Genomic DNA, 24,542 nt, shown 5'->3' on the forward strand with positions numbered 1-24,542 from the left:
TGGTCACAGGTCAGACTGTGTTGCTTGGTCAGAGGATCCCAATCCAGTTCACAGAACAGGTAACAAAAACAGCCTGCAGGTGTTTTTCCACAGACCCAAATCCTAGACGGCTTAGGAAGCACTCAGAACACTTATTCAGAATCAAATCCTGAATTCCTTACTGAGACAAAAGATGTTAAATTGTTTGGTGCTTTCTCCAACAATTCAATCAATTTTACAGGATTTGGCTCTAATTTTATTTTAAAGCAATCTATTTTTCCTATATAAATAAAAAAGAAAATCTCAGTTGCACATCAAAAAGCCATTTCCTACTCCCTGTGTTATGTCAAGCATTCCATCCCTGTAGTTTGTTTCATTTACTCTATTCCCTTTGTTCACAGTGTAGAGTGCAGTGTAGAGTTGGAGAATTCAGCAAAGGGGGAAAATGATTCAGTTGTCAAAACTACCACTTCCAGTTCAGGATTATTACTCATATTATTTTCCCTGGACAGGCTCACACCAGACTTCAGTGGCTCAGAAAATAATGCTGCCCCAGTTAAAGCATTTTTACTCAGGCCTCACACTGGTGCGAGGAATTCAAGTGCAAAGGAGGTATTTTCATAGCACCATAAGCTAAAAGGAAAACCATCTTTTAGTGAACTATTCTTTCCCAAAATTCACTGAAGAGTTAGCACTAGTGTGGCTGTTATCCCCTTAGGGAGATTAATTCACTACACCAGAAACAAATAAATAAATCATACGTGGCTGTCAGACAGACGTGGGAAAAGGATTTTTTTTTACTGAAACTATTGGATCAAGTGACCTTGTTTCGACCTGGATTTGGGCAGAAGCCAGTCCCAGTGGAACAAACGTAGTAAGGCTGTACTTGAGATGGCTTTGCTTATTTTGGGGTTTTGCTTATTTTCTTTTTGTTGGGCAGGGTTTTAAAATAACAGAGAAAAATCAAATCCATTTGAATAACTGATGTATTTATTTTCTTATATACACTTAAATATGGCACATCTGACAGTAGTTGTACAATAGACACAAAATGATAATCAAAGCTGGACAGTAGATCAAATAACTCAGTGCTGAACCTATTAGAAGCCAAATTTGTACACTGAATTTCTGAAGAAAGTTTTACCCAGGAGCTGCATTAGCTAAGGATTCAGAGGCTAAGATTATCAAGTCTCAATTTCTGAAAGACTGGCTGGAGACTGTGACTCTACTCCCAATAACCAGCTTCATCTTCCAAAACGTAACATCGAACTGGCACTTTCCAATCTTTCTTCCATGCAACCAGCAATTCATTGGCTGTTACCTCTTAGAGAACAATTGCCAATGTCCCAGAGGATTCACTTGCAGTTAGTGATTAATAAATAAATGCAGACTAGATTAATTCTTCTGCTATTAATGTGGAAGATGTTCATGTTTACTATTGTTTGAAAGTCAGTGACAGCTACTTTGCAAAGCAGTGAATTCTTGAAGAATAGGGGAAGCTCAGTCAAGGAGTTTCTCTACTTTGGGACCCATGAGAACCTCTCTTCTCCTTTGGACAACGACAATGCCTGGAACACACTGGCTTGGCCGTTGGGCATGTTCTGGGTTGGGATGGACATCTGTCTTCACAACTGTTTGATAAAGGGGAAAGAAAGCAAAAAGAGAGAAGCACTGTAATATGATAATTCTTCACTGTCACATTCCTCAACTTTTTCATCATTGAGCACTGCAATGCTCTCTAGACACCATTTGGGAAAGTGTTGACATCCAACAACACAGGGAGACAAGAATTTGCTGGCTGACAATTACTGTCTACAGCAACATGTCTTGCAGTTATCCATTTGTCCACAGTTAAGACCTAAGCGATCCTTTCATTTCTTGAGGTGATGCTTTCATTTCCCGAGAGCAGTCAAGTCCCAAGTGTCAGCACTGCATAGTGCTGCCATCAAACTCTGCAAAGTACCTTATCTCACCTGATACTTCAGCTTTGCTCCTCCAGGAATACTGGGCATAGATGTCTGGCACTAAAGTCCTGTGTCCAGATTAAAGTAATTTCTAGAAGCCAAATTCATGTAAATATATGATTACATTGCTCCCCTCCCACCTGTCTGAAACACATAAATGACCAAGTTTTTCATGCTCACTTTCAGGTCTGCTGATTGTTTTGGCTATTTTTATGCTCGTCAACTATTTTGCTTGTCCTTATTTTCAAAGCTGAACCTGGAGATTCAAAGGTTACTGCTTCCACAGAGTTTTCTCCATGAATGAACCTATGAGGTCTCTGAGAGTTGACCCTGTGGGTGACCACTCAGGGAGCTGCAGCTCTGCCAAGGTACCCAGTGACACTGGAAGTGGACTCTCCTTAAATAAACTTTGAGACTGAGATACTGCAGGCTTATGGGTCTCTACATGTCACCAAGGCTTTCTGGGAAATTTTAAAAATAAACTAATGCATGAAAACAGGTAGTTTAGGAGTGTGGTTTTTATCTGAGTCTTGTCAAGGAGATCTCAAAACTAATTCTACAAAAAAATTAGGGAAATGCATGGAGTATAGTAGCCCCAGAAAAATTTTACTGCTTCTCAGTGGAGTCAGAGGTGATGGAGTGGATTTGTATGTGTACAAAATTGCTTTGGGTCTAGCAAATCACTTGCTCTGAGGAATAAGGAATATGCTGTGTGCTCTGTGTGCCAACTTAGGGAGCCTGTGTCCCTAAACATCCATGAGATTGCATTCAGCTGTCACAGAGAACATAGGATGGGTTCTGCCTACCTACAAATGCAAGACTATCTCACTGCAAAAACTAATTTCAGGTGTGTAGTTTCAATCATCATTCCCTTAAGATTAGGGGAAAGAAAAGTAATAAATATTGATAGTTGAATATCAGCCTTGTCCAGATTTCTTTAAAGCACAATTAAATAAACCTTAGATTCCTTTTATGAGTTAAGTATTATAATCTTCATTATTATTATCTCCCTAACTTCAGCAAGGTATTTTATCCCAGCTGGACCTCCTTACCAATTCAGCACTTTCAATTCTAACATCTAAGCAAGCTAACTCAGATCTTGCAGTGTAGACACTGAATGACAAGGATCACTTACCTGCAGGTTTCAGCATGAAATATCTTGTGTTTTAGAGCACAGCTCTCCTGGCTCTCCCTACACAAATAGCAGCTGCAGTTCTCTTTACTTTGAAAGAAATCAGTGGGACACTTATGTCTACAGATGCATTCACAATTTTCTTCGTCAAATTCCATATGTTGTCCACACATAGCCAGCTCAGCAAGAGAAGGGAGTCCTGCAATAGCACATACATCTTTTAGCAGTAAGCTTTACATGACTAAATCCTGAGTTTAAAGAGACTAACTCTCTCTGTTCTCTAATCAGTGGGGCTCACACATGTACTCTCTGATAGATTCTAGACTTCAGAATTTCTGTTGTAATGCACAGTGCAGAAAAGGATTTGAGAGGATTGTGCTGATTATTTCACTCTTCTGTAATATTGCTATTTCTCATGGGTTGAACCCAGTACAGGATTTAGTCTATACCCATGGCAAAAAGACACATCCATGCAAACTACCAGACCCCCTACAGACACACGACTACACATACACTGCAGAAATTTTTTAGGAGTAATGCTATGTCTAGTAAGGTGTAAGCTGGCCTAGCCCTTCAACATATGCACACTTGTCAGCTAAAAATAAAAGAAAATACTTTGTTTCAGAAACAAAACCCCAGCCAAGGGAACACACTGTCTAATACCTCATCTGTCTTCCCTCAAAATACACATCTGGAGTACAACATGAAGCTAATCCTAGCAAAAAGCATTTTGTGCTTAGCAACACATTTTGTGAAAGCTTTATTAAAATGCAAGCAGCACATCCCCGGTTTAAGGTCATGGCATATAACATGTCACTGGGAATGTAATTTCCTGTAGTTTTACAATTAGCTTTTGGATTTAACCTGTGGAATGTAACCTGCATCCATGACCTCTGCCACCTGATCTCAGTGGCCAGAAAAGGCTTGCACATTACTTGAAAGAAACCTTCATTACTATTTACTTAATGCTGGAAAACCAATATCCAGACAGAATAAAACCCAAGGCCTATTAGAAGGGAGGAAAGAATCTGCCCAAAATTCTTGGAAGACAAACCCCTTCCTTGGGGTGATAAAGCTCAGCCTGTGTGAAGTGATGCAGAGTGTTTCAACCTCAAAGACAGATTTTAAGTTATTTTGTCCCAGACTCTTGCCAAACACAATGTACTTCAGAGAATGATATTTTTTCTGAGGAAGTATTGAGTCTAGTTCAACGAAAGCTATAATTCAATGAACCACAATTTTTAATGCTCCAAGCTGACCTTACAAAAGGCTAAGTTAAGAGGACTCTGGCTATTCACATCATTTGGATTTAATCTGAAATACAGAGTACTAATCCTTTCTTGAGTGAAAAGTCTGAATTGATTTTAACTGCCTAACCTGATGGTCAGAGGATCTGATCCAGAGTAAGAAAACATCCAACTATGCAACTGATTTCTTGCTTATTAACATTAGAATTTTTTAATCAGCAGACCAGTTTATGAGGTTATTTAGTTTTATTTTAGTTTGCTAGTCTAGGAATTGCTCACCAACTTGCCTTATTCTTATCCAAAGCCTTGGATTCTTTAGCTTGGTGTATGTAGGTTAAACCACAAAGGCAGGGTTTCCTTCTGTGTTTGTCTGCTCTAGGGCTATGACCATGTTATTTTGACCAGTACAATTTCCTGAGAAAAACAATTTCTAAAATCCTTAAACAGGACTTGGAGAAAATTTAGCTTCTCTTAATATTTATTGCTAGTCAGTATCTTCAGACTTATGCAGTTACCACCCAGAATATTTCCTGCAAATTTCTTTGACAGATTAAAAATTTACAGGAGAAGCAGAGGACAAAGGGCAGCAGTTTCTTTTCCACAAATTTTGCCCTGTAAAATTTCATTCCACAGACTTGAAGGTGTATACACACATACTCCTGAGTACATAGGGCATATCAGTTCCAAAGTTTCCTAAATAACTTAATATTATCATAAAAATACTCAAATACTTTGAGAGTTCATGTAATTTTTGGCACTGACTACAGCTAACAGGCACAGCTGATTCTACCTATCTTATTCCTTATTAAGTCCATTCTGAAGAATTTCCCATAATAAATATTTAGTACCTGTTCCACGCAATATATTCCAGGGCATTTTTTTTCCTACAGTTAAAAAGTTTTCACTAATGCCCATTAGACAATTTAAGGCCCCTCTAAAATAAAAATTTCTTCAGGGTGACTACTTCACAGACTCTTTTAAATACTTTCCTATGTCCTATTCAGGTTGCTAATATAGAGAGAGCAAAACATCCAAGCAAACAGCATGAGATGGGGGTAAGCACATATGAGTGTTTATTTTCAGTCATGTTTCCACACCGTAATCCAAGTATATTTAGAGATGTGGAATAAAAGCTGTCTCTCACTATGGAAAAAGAAATAAGAAAAACCCAAAATGAGACACAAGGAGATAGTATGCAAAAGTGTCTGTCATTCCATCTTTACCTTCTCGTCTGTTGGAGTGTTGTGTATCTATAACACATTCACATTTGTCACTATCCCAGATCCATCCGTTATGGCAAAATTTGTTGGTAAAAGGGCATCTAGAAGAAAAACAAAATTGAGATAAAAATTTAAAAAAAGAAAACAAAAACAAAAAACCCCAACAACAAAAACAAAACCCAAACTGAACTAAGTGAAAAACCAAACAAAAAACCAACCAAACAAACAAAAACCCAAAACAAGTAGGTGCATCATTGCAGACATTTGGCAAAAAGAGCCTGCTAGTTTGCTGGGTAGTCTTTGTCCTGCAGTACTTGTGCCATGTAACTGTATATTCAATTTTGCCATGCTGCCAGAAGGTGCAGCTCCATTTTAAATTGGACCACGTTTGATGGACTATTTCAACATCAGAGAGGGCAAGTTTGACTCTGTGAGTTGCTGTCGTAGAGAAAATGGCCTCAAATTGAAGGAAAGCTGAGGTATTTCTCTGTGTGTCTAGGAAGAGAATTTAGAGCGGCCACCAGGAGGGAGGGCTGGAGTGGCTATGCTGAAGTGGCACCTCTGCCCAGCCCAGATGACCAGCTGAAGGGCAGTTATGGGACAAACCCGATACACAGGGCTTGACAGAGGCACCCAGGCTGACTTCCAATGAGTCATTCAGGCTATTCGTGTTTGTAGTGTCTTTGTTAAATTGATGCAGCCTATTCTCACCAGGGGCACAACTATGGAGTTATTTTGGAGTTAGATGTGAGGTCACTTTTCTCCAGCCCATAAGACTGACAGATGCAAACCAGGACTGGATCAAAAGTGAAAAGCCATGATTCACATTGATTCTGACCTGACATGCTATAAGGTTTGGCAGAGGACTTTAGCTTGAGCACATAATTCAGTGTGCCCTGGCTAAATAATGCATGAACAGAATTGCTGTGTCAGGTTGAAAAAGTCTATGCATACCCAAATAGCTCCAGTGGAGCAGAGTGCTAATATGTGCACTTTGAGTCCCTGCTCAAGCACCTAAATGTCTTAATGACTCCAAATGCTGCTAAACTGGCCTGCAGTTTGTTGGATTCTGGTGTCCATTCGCTTATAATTCACTAGGTTTAGTAAAACTTTCTAACCCTGAGTGATAATCAAGTTATTCGGAAAAACTGTTGGGATAACAGAAAGAGAATGCATCATTATAACAAAATAATTTCAACACGTGTAGTAGGTTACAAATGAGGGAACTTACCCATCTTCTTCTGGGTACTGGACAGATCTTCGTATGATGGTATACTGGTGGTGCTGGGTATTTGATATACACTTACAAGCTGTGTGATTGGCAATTTTGATGGGCACAGGCTCAGGAACACTTGTCAAGGGAACCGAGATCTCAAAGAGCTAGGTGGGTGAAATAACATTTATTTTTCAGTTTCCATTATGCAGTTAATATTTTGAGTTTTAAACAAAAATCTCTTATTCTTTGACATCATTTTTACCACCCTTGCTCTCTTCTAGAGATGGTTCTTATAAGTATAAATGAGCAGAAGTGCACTGAGAGTTTTGAAGAGTAACCAATGCCCACCAACGTAGGAATTTCCCAAAACGGTGGTCCTAGGGCTGCATTACCAGCTATTAAACAACCAAGACCACTCAAAATTGTTTGCAAACAAACTCAAAAACCTTCTCTGTTTGCTAGGGCCAAATGGCAAAGAGGCAGGTGTTGGGAACTTTGTTCTCTGTTATATCATCAGTTGAATCTCAACCACTTATGGAGAGAGCTATTTAACTGTCCTTAGGTATAATCACAGTATGCATCCCTCCTGAGAGAGGGAAAAAACCTTAGTAAATAGAGGAAAATTCATTCTGCTTCAGCTGGGTTTCTGCAGGGAATCATCCCAGAAACATCTCTCTGTTGACTACAGTGGAAGCTTCAGAAACAAAGCAGCCTGCCTTCAGTGCATCCAAACTGTAAAGGGTAATGTTTGAGTAGCACCGAGGAGGCTCTGATTCCTTGAGCAGCTACGTGTAGGAGCTGTTGAAGTGATCCACTCCCCTGCTGCCTCCCAAACCAGCTTCCTTCCCATGGAAACTAAAACGTTGAGTACGTCTTGGTGTGCCAGCATGTCTTGGCTTAATGCTGCATCCACATGCAGGGACTGAGTATTCCTAAGCCAGAGTGCTTAGAACCTACTTAAACTTAGGTTTTTTAGTATCTAACTTGAGATGACATTAACATCCTTCAGTGGATATTTTACACCAAAGAAAGAAAAAATGCTCTCACTAATATGGGAATATGGGAATAATTCCATTAGGTGACTAAATCTGGACTGATGGTGGTGTATACAGAAGTGGAACTTAGATGGGGGCTTTTGAGGGAATGCTTATTTTGAAGGATGCTAAAGAATGTTACACTCTGCAAAACTGCAGTTTTTCAACAAACTTATGAACTGCTGCTCAAAAAAACACATAAATAAATAAATATGTTTTAGCCTGACCTAGCTCCCTCAGCTGATCAGATGTCTTTTGTGTGTGGCCAACAGCTCATAACAGCTTTCTCCTTCTGGTGTGGAATGAAAGCAATTAATGAGCACTGACGCAAGAAGGACAGGCCCTGATTTATTTTACTCCAGCTATATTGCAGCACAACTAGACACAGTGGAATTACATTCCAACAAACACGAAATAAATACAGAAGTGAATTGGACCCGTTACCCATGAAGGCTTCAGTTTTCTTTTTAAAACAACTGCCCTTGATCTTTGTTCTGATTTAAAGAAAAGTCTTTTTCTTAAGTAGAACTTCATTTATTATGCCAAGTCAAGTAGGAATGCAGAAGATGAAGTTTCCCATGCTTCTTCTGTGGGTGTAAATCATAGAATCATGGAAAGGCTTGGGTTGGAAGAGACCTTAGAGATCATCTAGTTCCCCTCGCCCCTGTCCCGGCCTCTATGAGTAGGGATGCCACCCACTAGATCAGATTGCTGATCAACGCAGATTGTTTCATCCCTGGAGCGGACTGAAAGTACTAAATCTGGAGTTCTGCTCAGTCGTCCACGGGAGCAAGATATCTCTGTACATAGCCTCTAGTGGGAATCTACAGGAAGAAGCTCTCTGGCTATTCTGTGCTCACTTTTTTGGCATTGGTCATTAAAACTGGGGTATTGCCTGTTGTAACTAATTAGTAATTGACAATTGGTTTAAGCCTTTCTTTTCCTAAGTGACTTGTTATTTGGGACATTCAGATCCTGAGGCATTCTAATTAAGAGCATCTGGTCTCTCTTGATGAAAGTGTATCCTTTTCTGGATCACAAAACTGCACAGCCAAAATTATTAGCCAGTCTTCTTGGCACGTTAATGTTGAAATGCAGTGGCCCCACACAATAAATGTTCTTGGAGTCTCTCTTAAACCTTTGATACAGAGGATTCCCATGAACCAATACTTTCAAGGGGTCCCCAGTCCAAGTAAAAATATATTAAAGAAGGATTAAACTTCTTAACATCACATGAGCCTGCAATCACTTTCTCAAGGCCTGATTTTCCATTTCTACACGTATATAATCCATTTATAATAATGCAACATGAATGTAAAATGCTATTACACATGCTGCATTCACTCTGAATGGATAAAAAATTAATTCTTCTGTTTGTTATGATAGCACAGACAGATCTTTCATAACAGGATCTCAGAAACCAAACATCCTCCTTCCCCTCCCTTTTTGGAGAGCCAGAGTAAAAAGTAAACAGCATAGTCTCATTTACCGTTTTTGACACATAAGTTGTACTTGTGTTCATGCAGCTCAGACTCTCCTCATTGCAGCAGCCTCCACATCGGAACACGTTCACACAGGGAGGTTTGAAAAATTTGTTGGTTGTTGTACCCAGCTCTTTGGCAACTTCCACGCAGGTTTCCCTTGGCACACATTGAGTCTTTTGCCATTCTTCATCTATGACTGGAGAAAACACCATTTTTATGAGTAATTATGTCAAAGTTAAACCTCTTGATTAGTGAAGCAGAAGCATTATTTAAATAAAAATGAAGTGCTGGCAGGCCTTTTGCACTTACTTGGATCAATTTGCACTTACTTGGATCGATCCTGAGAACCAGAGAGAGTCTGAGTTCAAAATTATCCCCGTAACTTACACCAGCTGCACTGGCACAGTGGTTGTTGCATTTATCTGTCTTTAGATTTCAATGCAGATGACCAAAAGCTCCATTAATTCCAGTGAGTTAGATACAGCTGCATTGATTTCTCCTAGCTGAAAGTCCCCCAGCTTCACATTGTCTAAAAAGTACTGCTTCACACCCTGTTCTCCTTCACTCCAGAGTCGCCTTCCTTATTGTCATTTTATCCTCACTCTGCATGTACTCCACCACGGACTCTCAATAGAGCCTGGGCCCGAGTGCAAGAGCACCTTAATGATTAACAGATTCTGGTCAGAGGGTATTAATACTCCTACTGGATGTCAGCCAATAAGCAGTGTTTCCAAAATGTGTAAGGAAATCCAAGACAAACAACCTCACACCTCAGTACCATCGGGAGGTTCAAGTCTGAATAACAGGAATATGAATTCAAGCATGATTTTTCTATTCAAAACATTATGGCATCTTTCAAATACTGACTTGACTGATCTGTCACATTCTGACTGTGAGAAGAAATAATGCATTAACTGATTAAATCAGACAGAGAACACAGTGACATTAAAATAATACAATCCTGTGTCTTATTAAGAAGTGGCCCTGCTTTTTTTGGCTTTTGCTTACCTGATTCAAGTTATGAAATTACTCAAGAGTGATCAATGGTTATGCTTTAAGTTCTTTTTAAAATTATGAAAAACATTTTTCCTATCTACACTCGTCCATCAGGCTTATGAAAGATCAAAGACAACTTCTACACTATTAAAAAAATGCTTTCTCTTCCATTGTAGTTCACCTTCTTAATATTGTGAAAGGAGTGCCTAAGTTTACAGGGAAGTTCTGGAGAAAAAAAAAATCTGAAATAAATTCAACCTACATATTTTACTTTGCCTTCTGATGAGCATTAATTTTTTTCCCTGTACCATCTGACTTTCCTTTTCTTTTTTTTTTTTTTTTTTTTTTTCTTCAACTTTTCTTCATTTTGTTTATTCCTACAGTCCTTCCCCCAGGGTTGACTCACTCCCTTTCCTAGTCATGAAAAGAGTACAGGAAATAAGAGCCTGGAGTCCGAATTCTGATCTTACAGGATAAATTAGGAGAAGAATCACTGAAATTAATAGAATTTTCCAGAGTAATGTTAGTCTATTAAAATAGCAATCTAATCCTAGCCTTAAAATAGAAAATAAAGTGTTTGCCAAAGTCATTATGGTATGTGCATGTAATCACTTCAGATATCACTTCAATGAGTGTAAGCAGTGATGACCTTTCCAACAGAACACATCGTCACTTTATTAACTACTTCTTTAGCAGAAGGGCTGTTAGAGGAAGTGGGTGTCTTGTTCAGAAGCATCATGGTCACCCTGATCTTTCCTGTGAGCAAGCACAGGGCAGTTCCTGAGAAATCTGGCTCTGATAAGGACTCCAGCTTGAAAGTGCTGCAGTTCTTTGTGAGCTGAGATGCTCAGGGGAGGCTGTGATTAGACAAAGTTACACAAACTTTCAATGAATTCATTGTTAAAGCTCTAGAAAGGAGGAAGAAAGTCCTGAATTTGCCCTGTTGGAGTCGAGGGTGCTGTGGAAGATGGTCTAGTGAAATAATGATGAGTCTCAACCCAGCCTTCTCATCAAAACTTCTCATTAAAACAAAACAGATGCCCTTGGCAAAAAGGTCACTATTTAAGGACTGGAAAGGATGTGGGAAAGAAATACATGTTTATAGGCTTGGGTTTTTTTAAAAGGAGCTTTAGTATCTTGAACGTACTAAGATATTAGAACAAATGTAGTTTCTGCCCTATGATAATTCCACTTTGGATGAAAGAATGGAGACTATGACCCAATAGATTTTTTTAACTTGAATTTCAGTGATTTGACTTTAAGTGAGAAAGCTGACATGTCTGTGTCTAGAGTTAGACTTTCAAAGGCAAAATAGGAAGCAACCTAATAGCTCTTTCAAGTAGAAAATTGTATCTATATGACTATAGTCATAGAACCATAGAACAGTTTGGGTTTGAAGGGACCTTAAAGATCCTCTAGCTCCAACCCTGCTGCCATGGGCAAGGACACCTCCCAGTAGACCAGGTTGCTTCAAGCTCCATCCAACCTGGTCTTGAGAACTTCCAGGGATGGGGCACCCACAGCTTCTCTGGGAACCTGCTCCAGTGTCTCACCAACCTCACAGTAAAGAATTTCTTCCTAATATATAATATAAACCTATTCTTTTTCAGCTTAAAACCATTTCTCCTTGTCCTGTCACTACATGTCCTTGGAAAAAGTCCCTCTCTATCTCTCTTGTAGTCCCCTTTAGGTACTGGCAAGCTGAAATTATGTCTCCACTTAGCCTTCTCTCCTCCAGGCTTAGCAGCCCCAAGTCTCTTAGCCTGTCTTCATGGGAGAGGGTGCTCCAGCCCTGTGACAATCTTAAATTAATCACAGCACACTAAATGGCATTATGACTTTGTTACCTCAACGTTATTTATAATAATGGCCAGTCTTCGCGAGCGAAGATCCGGGGAAGGTCTTTCCACCTTCCAGCCTGCGCATTGGATTTTTAGGTGAGACACAGTGTGCGCGGAACTGAGCCCACCCTTTAATCCTAAGGTTCATCTGCCGGGGCCAAGCGAGCTTGGACGGTGGCAGCGAGGTCCTTAGGACGTAGGTGGGTTGCCTTTAAGGGCTAACGAGCCCCACCTGCCCGGGAGTGGCCCTGACCGGGAATCGAACCCGGGTCTCCGCGGTGATAGCGCGGCGCCTTTACCACTAGACCACCAGGGGCTCTACCATCCCTCAACGTTATTTACATTATAAATAAATACATGCATATTTACATTATAAATATTAAGTTATATTATTCTGCCATTGAAAAATGCCCATTTCAATACATCCTGCCTCAGTAACACTTGATGACATCCTCTGTTGTCATGGTGTTTTGACAAAAGGAATATTTTAATTTTGCAGAAATACTAGTGCTCACTAAATGATCAATAGTGAGTATTACAGAGAAATCTGTAATTTAATAGAGAATTACAGCATTTGGCACTGGATACCACTTCTAATAACTCTATGGATTTTTAATGTTGCTGACCAGAATTATAAAGGTATATAAACAAAATACTTATCATTAATTAAAGCCATCTTAATTGTTCCAATGGTGTGTATTTGATTTCATTTGTTTTCTGTAAAAAATTTCTGTGATATGAAAGCCCTCTTCAGACTGACACTTGTATAAGCATTTCTGTGCTGTGGCTCAGAGAATGAGTTTAAGGCCTTTGCTCAGACATAATTTAGATGAGTAATGATGTGTGAATGTGGCTGGGATTGTTGTAAAAGTGGTATTGGAACAGGATCAGCAATATCTGATTTCCCAAAAGGAAAGTGATATGATCATATCACTTCAGGGTAAAGACAACAAAAAAGATTAGCTCTGTCTGTCCTTCATTAGGCTACAGTGTAGCTTTGCTGTAAAATATCCATTTGCTAGACCAAAATATAGTAACTGATCCTTTATTTTATATCCATGAACATGTAATATCTTTTGAGTCTTTCAATTGAAAGGAATAATATTCATTTTTGCTCCAGATGAGGGAGTAGATTGTGATTCTCCACTTCCAGTTGCTGTTTGGTTGCTTCAGGATCTACTTTTCTCTGGAGAAACTTGCTCAAATAGATCGAGGTTAGCACAATACCTTCTTTCTCTCAACTCCCACCCAGACACTGCTGCTGATGTAGTGCCTTGTATCAGAGCACACCTAATAAAAAAGGGATTTCTATGCCTGAAGTAAAGTTCATTCATTTCTGCTTGCAAGCAAGTTCTGAGATGTAGCACAATGCTGCTGGCTGGCCCCTTTGCCAATCATTCTGACCCAGTCTTTGCACACAGACTTCTCCTTTTGTGGACTGACAAATCCCTGCAAGGTACAGGGAGGTGTACTCAGACTGTTGTCTGACATTTTTTCATACACAGTCATTTTCCATTAATGCCCTGTTGTTTCCAGTACGGGTGTATTCTAGGAAGCCCTTTGTATTTAAGACTTTGCTGCACAAGAATCAGGGGACTTGAAGCTGAGATCAGACTCAGACACAAACCTGCACCTACCTTTCAGTGTGTCGATGTCATAGAAAGCAGCAGCAAATCTGGTCGAGCGATGTGATGCAGAGCGTGAGTCTAAATTGGCCAGACTCTTGAGTTTTAACCTGCATTTCCACAGCTTCCAGTCCTCAGCAGTGAGTGATGTGAAGCAGCTCTTCCAGGCTGGATGCTCTCCTAATCTGCTGTTCTGACCGCTCCAGTGCTGACAGAGATGTCCTCTGGAAGGAAAGGGGGAAGTCAGAAAGCCAGTCCTTTACATCCTGTCCCCAGTGCATGGAGATCTTGTACCAAATGACAGCACATTACTGAGGACATCTGAGAGTACCTGAGAAAACAGCAGCACACAAAGGTGTCCAGGGCTTTGACAGCGTGCAGCACCAGACTGATCTGCAGGATTTGTGCCCATATAAATTGGGAAGGGGAGATACCCACTTCATCACAGCCCTCAGGGCAGTTTGACAAACGCAGACCTTGCTGTGTCCCTGGTCCACAGGTAAGCTGGCAGACAGTGATCACATCAGTGCTGTGCATGAGCTGGCCAGTCATGCCAGTGTGAATCACAGGTCACCCCTGCAGGCAACCCGAATGAGTTCAGCTGGTGAGCCCAATCCATGTGCCTTTGCAACAAGCCACCTCAAGGTGCCAGAACTCTGGCTCCAGCCATGGGACACCACTGCAGGGTCAAGCGATACATCTGGTAGCTGCACTAAGTACAAGGGCCCATCCACATGGCAGGCAAACACAGCATTCAGCATGCTGCAAAGTGCAGGATGCATCTGCCTTCTCCCATCCTGACTACTGTTTGGGTCTTGCCCAAGTCAGCCAACACGGCCTCACCTCCAGGCTCAGGGCTGTGGCAGTGCAGCAGCATTAGCTCAGTCATTGCATTTTCCACCTGCATGATGTTCATGACCACTATCTGCTCCTTACAAAGACCTACCTCATTGGCTTAAAGTTGGTATTTGCTTTAAAAACACCTGTTTAACACCTAATATAGCACAGCACCCCATAACAATACTGGTTTCTTTTGGCTGCTGCTTTCACCCACTTCATCACAGCCCTCAGGGCAGTTTGACAAACGCAGACCTTGCTGTGTCCCTGGTCCACAGGTAAGCTGGCAGACAGTGATCACATCAGTGCTGTGCATGAGCTGGCCAGTCATGCCAGTGTGAATCACAGGTCACCCCTGCAGGCAACCCGAATGAGTTCCGCTGGTGAGCCCAATCCATGTGCCTTTGCAACAAGCCACCTCAAGGTGCCAGAACTCTGGCTCCAGCCATGGGACACCACTGCAGGGTCAAGCGATACATCTGGTAGCTGCACTAAGTACAAGGGCCCATCCACATGGCAGGCAAACACAGCATTCAGCATGCTGCAAAGTGCAGGATGCATCTGCCTTCTCCCATCCTGACTACTGTTTGGGTCTTGCCCAAGTCAGCCAACACGGCCTCACCTCCAGGCTCAGGGCTGTGGCAGTGCAGCAGCATTAGCTCAGTCATTGCATTTTCCACCTGCATGATGTTCATGACCACTATCTGCTCCTTACAAAGACCTACCTCATTGGCTTAAAGTTGGTATTTGCTTTAAAAACACCTGTTTAACACCTAATATAGCACAGCACCCCATAACAATACTGGTTTCTTTTGGCTGCTGCTTTCTGACATCAGTGTTTGTGCCTTTATCAAGGCATTGAGAATTTATTTCCACTGACTCACCAGATCTGCTGAAAACATTGCCTCCAACCCAAGTAAAAGGTTATCTTTGTAAATGTCTGTGTTGCACTGGGCTGGTGCTCTCTCAACTGTACTCCCTGGTCATAAAGAGAGCTATATTTTTTTTGCTTGAAAATAAAGGGCTGCAGTGCCAGCTGTCATAATTAAATGCCAGCTCTTAAAAGCAAAGCTGCAGTACAGGAGGCTGTCTATGAGATGTACAGCAGACAGAAGTCTGAACCAGTAGCAAGCGAGTACTCTGTATGGGACTGGGGAAGGAGTGGGGAAAGCATGACCTATAAGAGGAAGATTTTTAGATGAGATCTGAAACCAAGGCACTGAGTGCATCTGTTACTTGTTATTAAAACATCTGTGGCATTTATTTTGCAACGATACAGATGTTAGCCTGTACATATGGGCCAAGTTCGTTTTTGGGTAATTACCTTCCACTGACCTAAAATTCCCTGTGTAGTTAACTCAGAATAAGTTATTTGCTCTTCTTTTATGCCCATACAGAACATTATACTGTGCCCTAGCAAGCTGACATGTTTCATTATAGAGATGGCTGCTTCATAGGTGAATGATTTCTCACGCATTTCATATGTGGTAAAAACTCGAAACCCCATCTCAGTACTTATGGACAAATAGCTCAGAAGGAATGTGAATACTTAGCAACAGTACCTCAATTTCAAGATAGTTTTACAAACAAGATGCCCAGAATTTTGCTGATCCAGGAAAGCTGAAATTCAACTCGAGGTCAATGCGTCAAGACTTATTTTTTCTAAGAACCGCAGCTTATATTCACTCCCATTCACAAACTGTCTCCTTGATCTTGCAAAATATGCAAGTGTAGGACCAGCACTGGTATGGTAATGGGACCAAAGATATCAAAACTGAACTCCATTAATCACTGATTTTTTTTCTCTCTCTGTTTGTGGTAAAAAATATGTTCTACTAGACTGAATTTGCAGAGAACCTTGTAAAATGAGATGAGAGTATTCTGTAACTTAGAAGATATATCCCTGTGCTTCTTGTAAGAGTCAGTAGTTTGGAACAACTAGCTTTTCCATTTCTTTTACTTATATATAAAGGGGTTTCATTAATCATAGAATCATAGAATTGTTAAGGTTGGAAAAGATCTCTAAGATCATCAAGTCCAACTGTCAGGCCAGCACCACTGCCATTTTCACCACTAAACCTGATTCTTGTCATGGTTCTTAATCAATAAAGTAAGTTTTAAACCTAAGATGAATTAGTACAGAAAAAATAGACATGCCTTCTCATGACAAGCAAAGATATCTGGTTTTATCTAAAGCAAGAATTTGTACTGGTTCAGGGGGGGTTATATTTTTAAAGCTATACAAATTCCTTAATGTCGACAGAATACACTGAAATTAACTAACTTCACAAAGTACTATTGTTTAAGAAGGTGATTAGTAGAGATCATTATTATACCAAAACAATGCATCTCCAATAGGCTTTGAATTCTGACAGTTAAAAAACCCACCTCTGATATTGATGCGTCATAGTGGTACTGACAAAGTTAGCTATGTACTCAGGTTGTTCCTTCTCTTACTGGTTTTTATATACTGGAAATTGCAGAGTATGATCAAAGGAAATGGAAGGAGCAGTGCTCATTACAGAACTGTCTCTGCAGTCATCAGAAATTTATCCTAATTAACTAAACCATGATTGTGCAAAACTCACAGAGGGCCCTTGGAACTGGAAGGTATCACTTCTCTGTCAGATGCAGCTCTGCTCAACATTGCCTGGGCTATTCAACCCTGAAGTAAATCTGTTGCCCCTACTTTCTTCATGTTTCCTAACACCTGTCCAAGCTCTGCAGTTTGATGGGATAGGCTGTTTCCTACCATGACAACACCAGAATAATTGTATTCCTTATTCTTATATTTGGCTTCTTCCGGGAGGGAACAGATTTTACAGATGACTTTATAACTTCTTCACAGGATTCCCTATCCAGTATAGAATCTCCTGATGCCCTTTCCCACAACAACAACAACACTAACATAAAGTATGACCTGTGCCTCTGGGCATTGCTGACACTGGAAAAGATAGTGAGCTGAAGGCCCTGCTGGCTTTTAAGGGAGGTCTGAATCTCAAGTAGTCGTAGGTTTTTACAGTGGGGACATCTGTAAAATTTTTTCTGTGAGCTAGTTGCTCTCAGCTTCCTCTGTAGAAGGACAGAGAAATATAGACCCTTTTAGAGCATGATTCATTTAAATTCACATTGTAAGTCTTTTTGCTGGCTGCTCAGCAAGGCCAGGCTCACCAGATCACAAGATGTATCAGCATGGTAGATATTTGGTCAAACATATCTCAGCATAACTATCTGGGATATAAAACATCTGAAGAGCAGAACCTAATTTTGTTTCAATCTTGCTAAGTGCCAAAACAGGAACAGTGAAAAGCATCTTATGTTTTTTCTTTTGATTCATTTGAGACTAAATGTTCTTCTAAACCCTTGCTAAAGCACCCATCAGACTGTTCAGCAGCCAGGAGGATATCCCTCATCCTGATACACTTTGACTGTAGAGGTGGTTGTCCACAATTGAAAAGCTTCAAAACTAAAAGCTTAAAAAATGAAAAGTGTGGAAGATGTGTCAACTCCATCAGCAGGACACAACCCTACAGACTGAACTGCTTTGGCTGGGACCTCTCTTGCTGCAGCACAGTAGCACCAAATAGCATATTGTCATTAAATCTTTCCAAAGCATCTATTTCTGGTCACCCTGTTCTGAAGAGAACAGAAACAAAGGAAAGCACAGAACCTCTTACGGCTTCAGATGAGTGAAGTGTCTTAGGGCTGTTGGCACCATGCAGATGTGGAGACTTCCTTCATATACTGCAGTTTAAACTCAAGCCATCTTTAGATATAGATATACTCTGGCTGACTGAAAAGATCCACTTAGAAGAGTGCAGCTTTGGACAATAATGTAAATGAATGTTTCAAAATGTGAAATCGGAGGAAGGTGTTAAGTTTAACAGAGTCCCAGACTTACCTGTCATGTGATGACCTAGGACTTTATCCCATCTCACAGTGATATCAAGTGGACAGCAGTTAAAATTAGCATTCACACAGGAGCAGAGCTCCCCACTCAGCTACAGAGCAGGGGAAAGATACATAGATGTCAAACTGACATTTCACTGACATTTCTGCAACATCCAACTCCTCACAAAAAGCAAGAGGAACAGAATTGCCAACTGTCTGCTTCTCCTGACTGTAGCCATCATGCGGTTTCCCACTTTTCAGATACCCCTACCTCCCTTTTTTAGTCTTTCTCTGGTAGCTATAGTCCTTCCTTCCAGGTTCCCCTCCCATTCTCCACCCTGCTCTCATCATCTTGTACTTCTTGGCTCCAACTGTGCTTTCATGTTGTTCATCTTTACTTCTTTACCCATGTTCTGCTAGGTGGGAGTCTAATGAAATCTACCCTGAGCACCTGTGCTGCTCAGCCTCCTGGTGCAGAGGAATATCCATTTTTTTCCCTTCCATGCCCTCATTCAACTTTCCTTTACATTGACACAGATTTTAGCAGTCAGCTGGGGTGATCTGTCACCATTGTGGGAGTTGTTGGTTGTAATGGTTGCAACCTAGATGTGGAGCAGACCTTTGCTACGTTCTGCATGGTACACGTAAGAAGCAAAATTATGAGCTTTGGCCTCAGAAAATTTAAAATATACATTAAGTCTTGACAGAAAAAGAAACTAAAGAAGGAGTCCTTGGGAAAGGGCCAGGGCAATGTCATTTTCATGCTCCCCAAATGAACAAATTACCTGTGAAGCCATATCACTGGAAAAGTCCAAATGTCCTAAACTTCCAGTACCATAAAAGTACACCCTGTACTTCATCAAAGACATAAGGATATTGCCTGTGAGAAATGTTTGAGTAGGACTCTTTCATAAAAAATATCAAAGTAGTAGGTTAAAGTACTTCATTTTTATCTCCCCAGTTTGCTGCCGTTCTTAATGTCATTTTTGTAAGTACCTGATCTAAAAATGGATAAATCCCATACCCTGAGATAAATCAGATTCATACATAAATGAAGTTGTATGGTTTTCAAAACACTGACCTCTCATATGTTCTAAAATTATTCTTCAACCTAAAGAGGAATATCTGTTTTCCTTTATTTGGGCTATGAGCAACATCATCAGGAAATGATAACGTGGGTTAGCATTGTGATTTTTGGATAATTACAACTTTTGTCCTTCCAAAAGAAACCATAAGGGGCTATCTCTCTTCTTCCTAGCAATCCTGAATGCCAGAAAAACGCTAAAAGTAGTTAGCATTGGAGAGGAACAAGAGAAAAGTGGTGATACATTCAATGGCCTTTCCCACCTTGGACACTGACTTAAATCAGGCACTGAGTTCATTACCCCATTGATTTATGCTATTCAAATATTTGGCTTATGCATCATGTCATACCGCTGTACAATCCCACACATAGCCTGCATTGTTCAAACTGGTCTCCTTCTTCAGTATTAATGTTGACAATCTCCTATCAGGGCCTGCAGCTCAGCAGTTTGCACCTTTTCTCCATCCTTGACAAGCTCCTAGGTTTCTTGCCTAGGAAAAAAATACCCTTCTCACACTGATGTCCAAGACAGCCAGCAACATCCACCTTTATGGAACCCTTTTTTTTTTTTTTGCATGCGCTGCTCTTTTCAGCCTGACACAAATGGTCTTTGCATTAATGCTGTGTTTCAGAGTCTCCTGGAGGTATTGTGAACAGTAGAGAAAAATATGGAACATAATAGTAAAAAAAATGGCCTGCAAAGGTCCTAAATTTATTTTGGGACCTATAACACGAATACATGTGAGGCTGTAGCAAGGTGTGGGTTGTTCTCTTCTCCCAAGTAACAAGCAACAGGACAAGAGGAAGAGGCCTGAAGTTGTGCCAGAGAGGTTTAGACTGGATACTAGGAGACATTTCTTCACAGAAAAGTTTAGAAAGCATTGGAAGAGACTGCCCAAGGAAGTGGTGGAATGAACATCCCTGGAAGTGTTCAAGAGGCATGTGGATGTGGCACCTGGGGGTATGGTTTAGTGGCGAACATGGTGGTGGCTGACTTGATGGTTGGACTTGATGATCCTAGAGGTTTTTTCTGACTTTAACAATTCTATGATTCTATATTTTCAAGGCCATCACAAGCTATCAGTATTTTTATTTAAGAAAAAGGATACATGGTGAATAATATTTTGTGTGCATGAGAAGGCAAAAATAAAGCTTGATTGAACTCTGTATTTTGCTCAATCTGAGGAGAGTCCTGCTTGCATTTCACTCTGTACTCAAGCACACTCACAGACCCAGAATACATACTGAAAGCTTTACACAGATCACTGCTTTCCTTAAGCCCCAGCCTCACAATCTTTCTCCACAGTAGGACATAAACCTTTGCTTAAAGCTAAACATGTGTAAGAGCTCTTCCATTAAGGAATGTTTTTCTGAGTTAAGGTCACAGATACTATCATGGCAAGTGCTGCATAAATACCAGTGGAAATTTTCAACATTCTCACTGTGTCTGGTGCCAGGACAAATGATTAAGGAACCTCTCAATAACCTTGCACTGTTTTATGATCCATCCTCTCAGTGGTTAAGCAATAAAAAGAAGGTAACAGCTTTATCTTGCCAGTGAAAGCAGATTATAGCTGCATAACACAGAGTGATGATTTTATTAATGCCATTGTATCACAAACCTGGCCAAAGATTTAAACTAAGGTCAGACTAAATCTTTCAAAACTAACCGGTCTGGAGGGGTGGAAGTTTCATCTCAAAGTGAGGGCACTTGAACACAAAGAGTAATGGCAGCATGGGAGGACATTTTGAACCTTTATGCCACTGTTGTGTGCTTTATGGAGCAGTAGCAACTGCATTCAGTTCAAGAGAAATCGTGTGGAAGACAAAGACTTGACGCAACTCAAAGGTGAATTGCCCTGTGCCAGAGCTGCCTGAAGGCAAATCTCAGAACTAGACTCAAACCAGTTTAAATACTAGGTAGATGATTCATTGCCACATGAAAATACCAAGGAACTTTGCTTCTGTGTATGCTGCACCTGAGAATAACCTTCTTTTCTTCCATGATGCATTCCCCAAGGTGTCTTTACAACAGTGTATGAAGTGATTATAATTGCAGTGATTATTAATCACATCTTCTGGAGATAGAGTGCCTACAGCTCCCTAACATCCCACAATTGTCAAAAACAAAAAATAATCTGATTCTATGATTCTATTCACCTGACTGAATATGAACTAGTTATCTGAAACTCCTCTTATAGTTAATGGAGAAAAATAGGTCCACTGGGGGAACATTCATCTCCCTCTAAAGCCTGTTGAATAAACTGTGCCTCCAAACTGCCTCTTCCTCTCCACTGATGCTGAAGGATGAATCAGCACATTGCCAGCTTAGCTGTAGAGAGAGGGCATGAATCCCACTCAACTGAGAGCAGTCAAATGAGATGAAATCCCCACTCCTTATCCAAAGCATAAGCAATTTATGAGGTACACAAATATAACCAGCAAGGAAGTGCAACTGCACCAGGGTCTGAAGGACCTGGGACTGGCTGAAGGCCAGCCCTGGCAGCTACTGGGCAGGGGAATGCACTCCGTTCCTTGTCTCAAAGCTACAGGGTGGTTGCCCAGCCATGCTGTGGATCACAGCACACAGACTGTGAGCTGATGTGGCCAGGAAACTGCAAGGGAGTTCCCATGGAAAAGTTTTGTTCTCTCTTGGCAGGAAAATAGAGCAGCTCCTGCCACTGTGAGGCCAACACAAAGATTCTACATTTTCCTGGTGAGAATGGCAAGCTTACATGAAGTGTCCAGTAAGAGGAATTCCTTTGAGGTTTTTTATCATTATGAGTAGTATTTTAGCATGATTTTGTCTCCTATGAGTAAGGAATCAGGTATAAGCACAAAATAAAGAGATAATACCTAAACTGGTGCCTACAACCAAACTAAAACACAAGAGAAAACAGAGGAAGGCATTCATCCAAAAGAGAGTCCCAAGAAAACACAGAAAACATTGCTCAGAGTGATGGAGCATGATTTTGAGATAGCAGAGGCTCAACGATTGCCAAATTTTATCATAGCAAATTTTGTCTCTAATACAGCATCTTGTATCCTTGGGGTGTTGCATAACAGATAATAAACCAGTGAGAGAATCTTCTGCACCTTGAAAACATGAGGCTTGGAGGAGTCACTTACTGCCTTATCAACAAGCAACTGCATCACCCCATAAACATCTAGCATGAGGCATCTAACGCTGCCACATATCTGACACATTATTAGCTTCCAGTAATTTTATCATCACCATTGTATTTAATTTCTGAGGAGAGAAAGAGCATTTACTTTTCAACAGCTCCAGTAAAGTCATAATTTTGATTCTCTGTCAGCTATGAGTTTCTGATATATGAAGCCTCATCCCTGGCTGTATCCCCTCTGGAAGCATCATTGTGTATTATTAGTGCACAAATAAGCTTTTTTTAATTATAGTGAACATGACCACAGAGAGAAAAAACTATTAGATATTTTGACTTCCTACTAATATTGTTCCCTGAAACAGATGGGCTTGTCATGAGATTTTTAAGTGGCTGTTACAGTCTTTGTCATCATTATCAGAAGCATGGATGAAATTTCAGGAGCATGCAGCACTCCATTCCACCTTCAAATGGTGGCTGTTGTAAACAAATACTCAAATCTCTTCTAAAAAAGTTCCCACTCTCTCAGTGCACTGCCTTGTCCAGACTGAATATTCATTTGATCACCATAGTTTACAGGAAGAATGACAGATATGTTGCTTGTGGGTTTAGGAGGGACATAAAATTATAAAACTAATAGTTTGATCAGGTGTTGTATGAGGTAACAGGCAGCTGACAGAGAGACACTGACCTCAGGCTGTCACATTTCTCATTGATACAGATGTGATGGTTGAGGGCCTCTTTTGCTAAAACCTTGTCAGTACACATCTGACTAAGACCCAAAACTGGAGAAGCAAGCTCTGCACTGCTCCATCTCTAATGCTCAGTGTAGTGAAAAGTTTCCTCCAGACTCCCCTTCTTGAGAGTCTTTCTTGCTGGGCTCCAGTTCTACTTCCACTGAAGGCTGGCGACCTAATTACCCACTTTCTAAAGTTTGTGGTCAAGGTGTAATAAAACAGCTTCTACTTTAGCTGAAGATGATATGTGTTCATAAATTAATCACATTAACTACTCTGCAGCTTCCAGAGAACAGCTGGTTTATATTTTGAATGGCCTTTTGAACTAGAATAGATCTTTTGTAGTGCTACAGCAAACAAATCAGAGTTCTTGTTCTTTAGTAGCATGCTTACATTATCAAAATCCTCAGAGATAAGACATTTTGGTTGCTGTATTGTGTCTTGAATAAATCAAAATATTTAAAACAAATAACTGAAAAAATCAGAATTGTACATGGTTTTGTGAAAGCATAAATCTCAGAAGAATTCATATAATTTTTCATGTCCAAAGCAATCAGAGACTGATAATATTTTATCAAAATCCTTCTTCCAACTAAACACTTTTAGCCAGCTGTATCTTTACACCAAAATGAGGAGGTTTTTTCCAGCCAGAAAACATTCTGAGTATCAACTACAAATCTCATTAAACTTCTTCCCACAGCCAGGTCTTTTGGCTCTCATGGGAAACATCCTCACAGCAGCTGAACATGATTTTGAAGGTAAAAACATTCAGTGTGCATCATTTTGTTGGCTGTAATGGAAAAGCTGGACTGGTAGATGGAAGAGTAGGTATGCTAAGGTATGGAGTTTCTTCCTCTTCAAGCCTAGTATTCTGCATTGAGAGTTTACCTTTAGGTCCCTCCTAAAGTGATCACTCAAATTATATTTGCTTGGTAAGTGAAAAAACACAGGTGATTTGTCATAAATGTCCAGTGTGGCAACTTGCTGATACATCCTAAATGCTACCGACAGCCTTGGGAGTCTTACAGTACATTTCCTGAGCCTCTGCTTGTTTGCTGGTTTGTATGGTCTTGTACTGCAGCAATGTGTTGAGGCAGCTGTGATGCTCAATACAGAGTACAGCTAGAAACATT

The 24,542-nt window shown here is 40.5% G+C and overlaps 1 protein-coding gene across 1 annotated transcript in view; it reads right to left on the bottom strand.

Moving 5' to 3' along the window:
• Positions 1-293: 293 nt before the first annotated feature.
• VEGFD (vascular endothelial growth factor D) overlaps positions 294-24,542 on the bottom strand; it is a 31,654-nt gene continuing 7,405 nt past the window's right edge. The window contains 7 exon segments of the mRNA XM_050331951.1: positions 294-1,610; positions 3,079-3,274; positions 5,546-5,643; positions 6,774-6,922; positions 9,282-9,472; positions 13,751-13,877; positions 13,879-13,962. Coding sequence (XP_050187908.1) covers positions 1,484-1,610; positions 3,079-3,274; positions 5,546-5,643; positions 6,774-6,922; positions 9,282-9,472; positions 13,751-13,877; positions 13,879-13,962 — 972 coding nt within the window. The 3' untranslated portion in view covers positions 294-1,483.

Source organism: Myiozetetes cayanensis, unplaced genomic scaffold (genome assembly GCF_022539395.1).
Source record: "Myiozetetes cayanensis isolate MyiCay16 unplaced genomic scaffold, myiCay2020 scf5-8, whole genome shotgun sequence".
Taxonomy (NCBI): domain Eukaryota; kingdom Metazoa; phylum Chordata; class Aves; order Passeriformes; family Tyrannidae; genus Myiozetetes; species Myiozetetes cayanensis.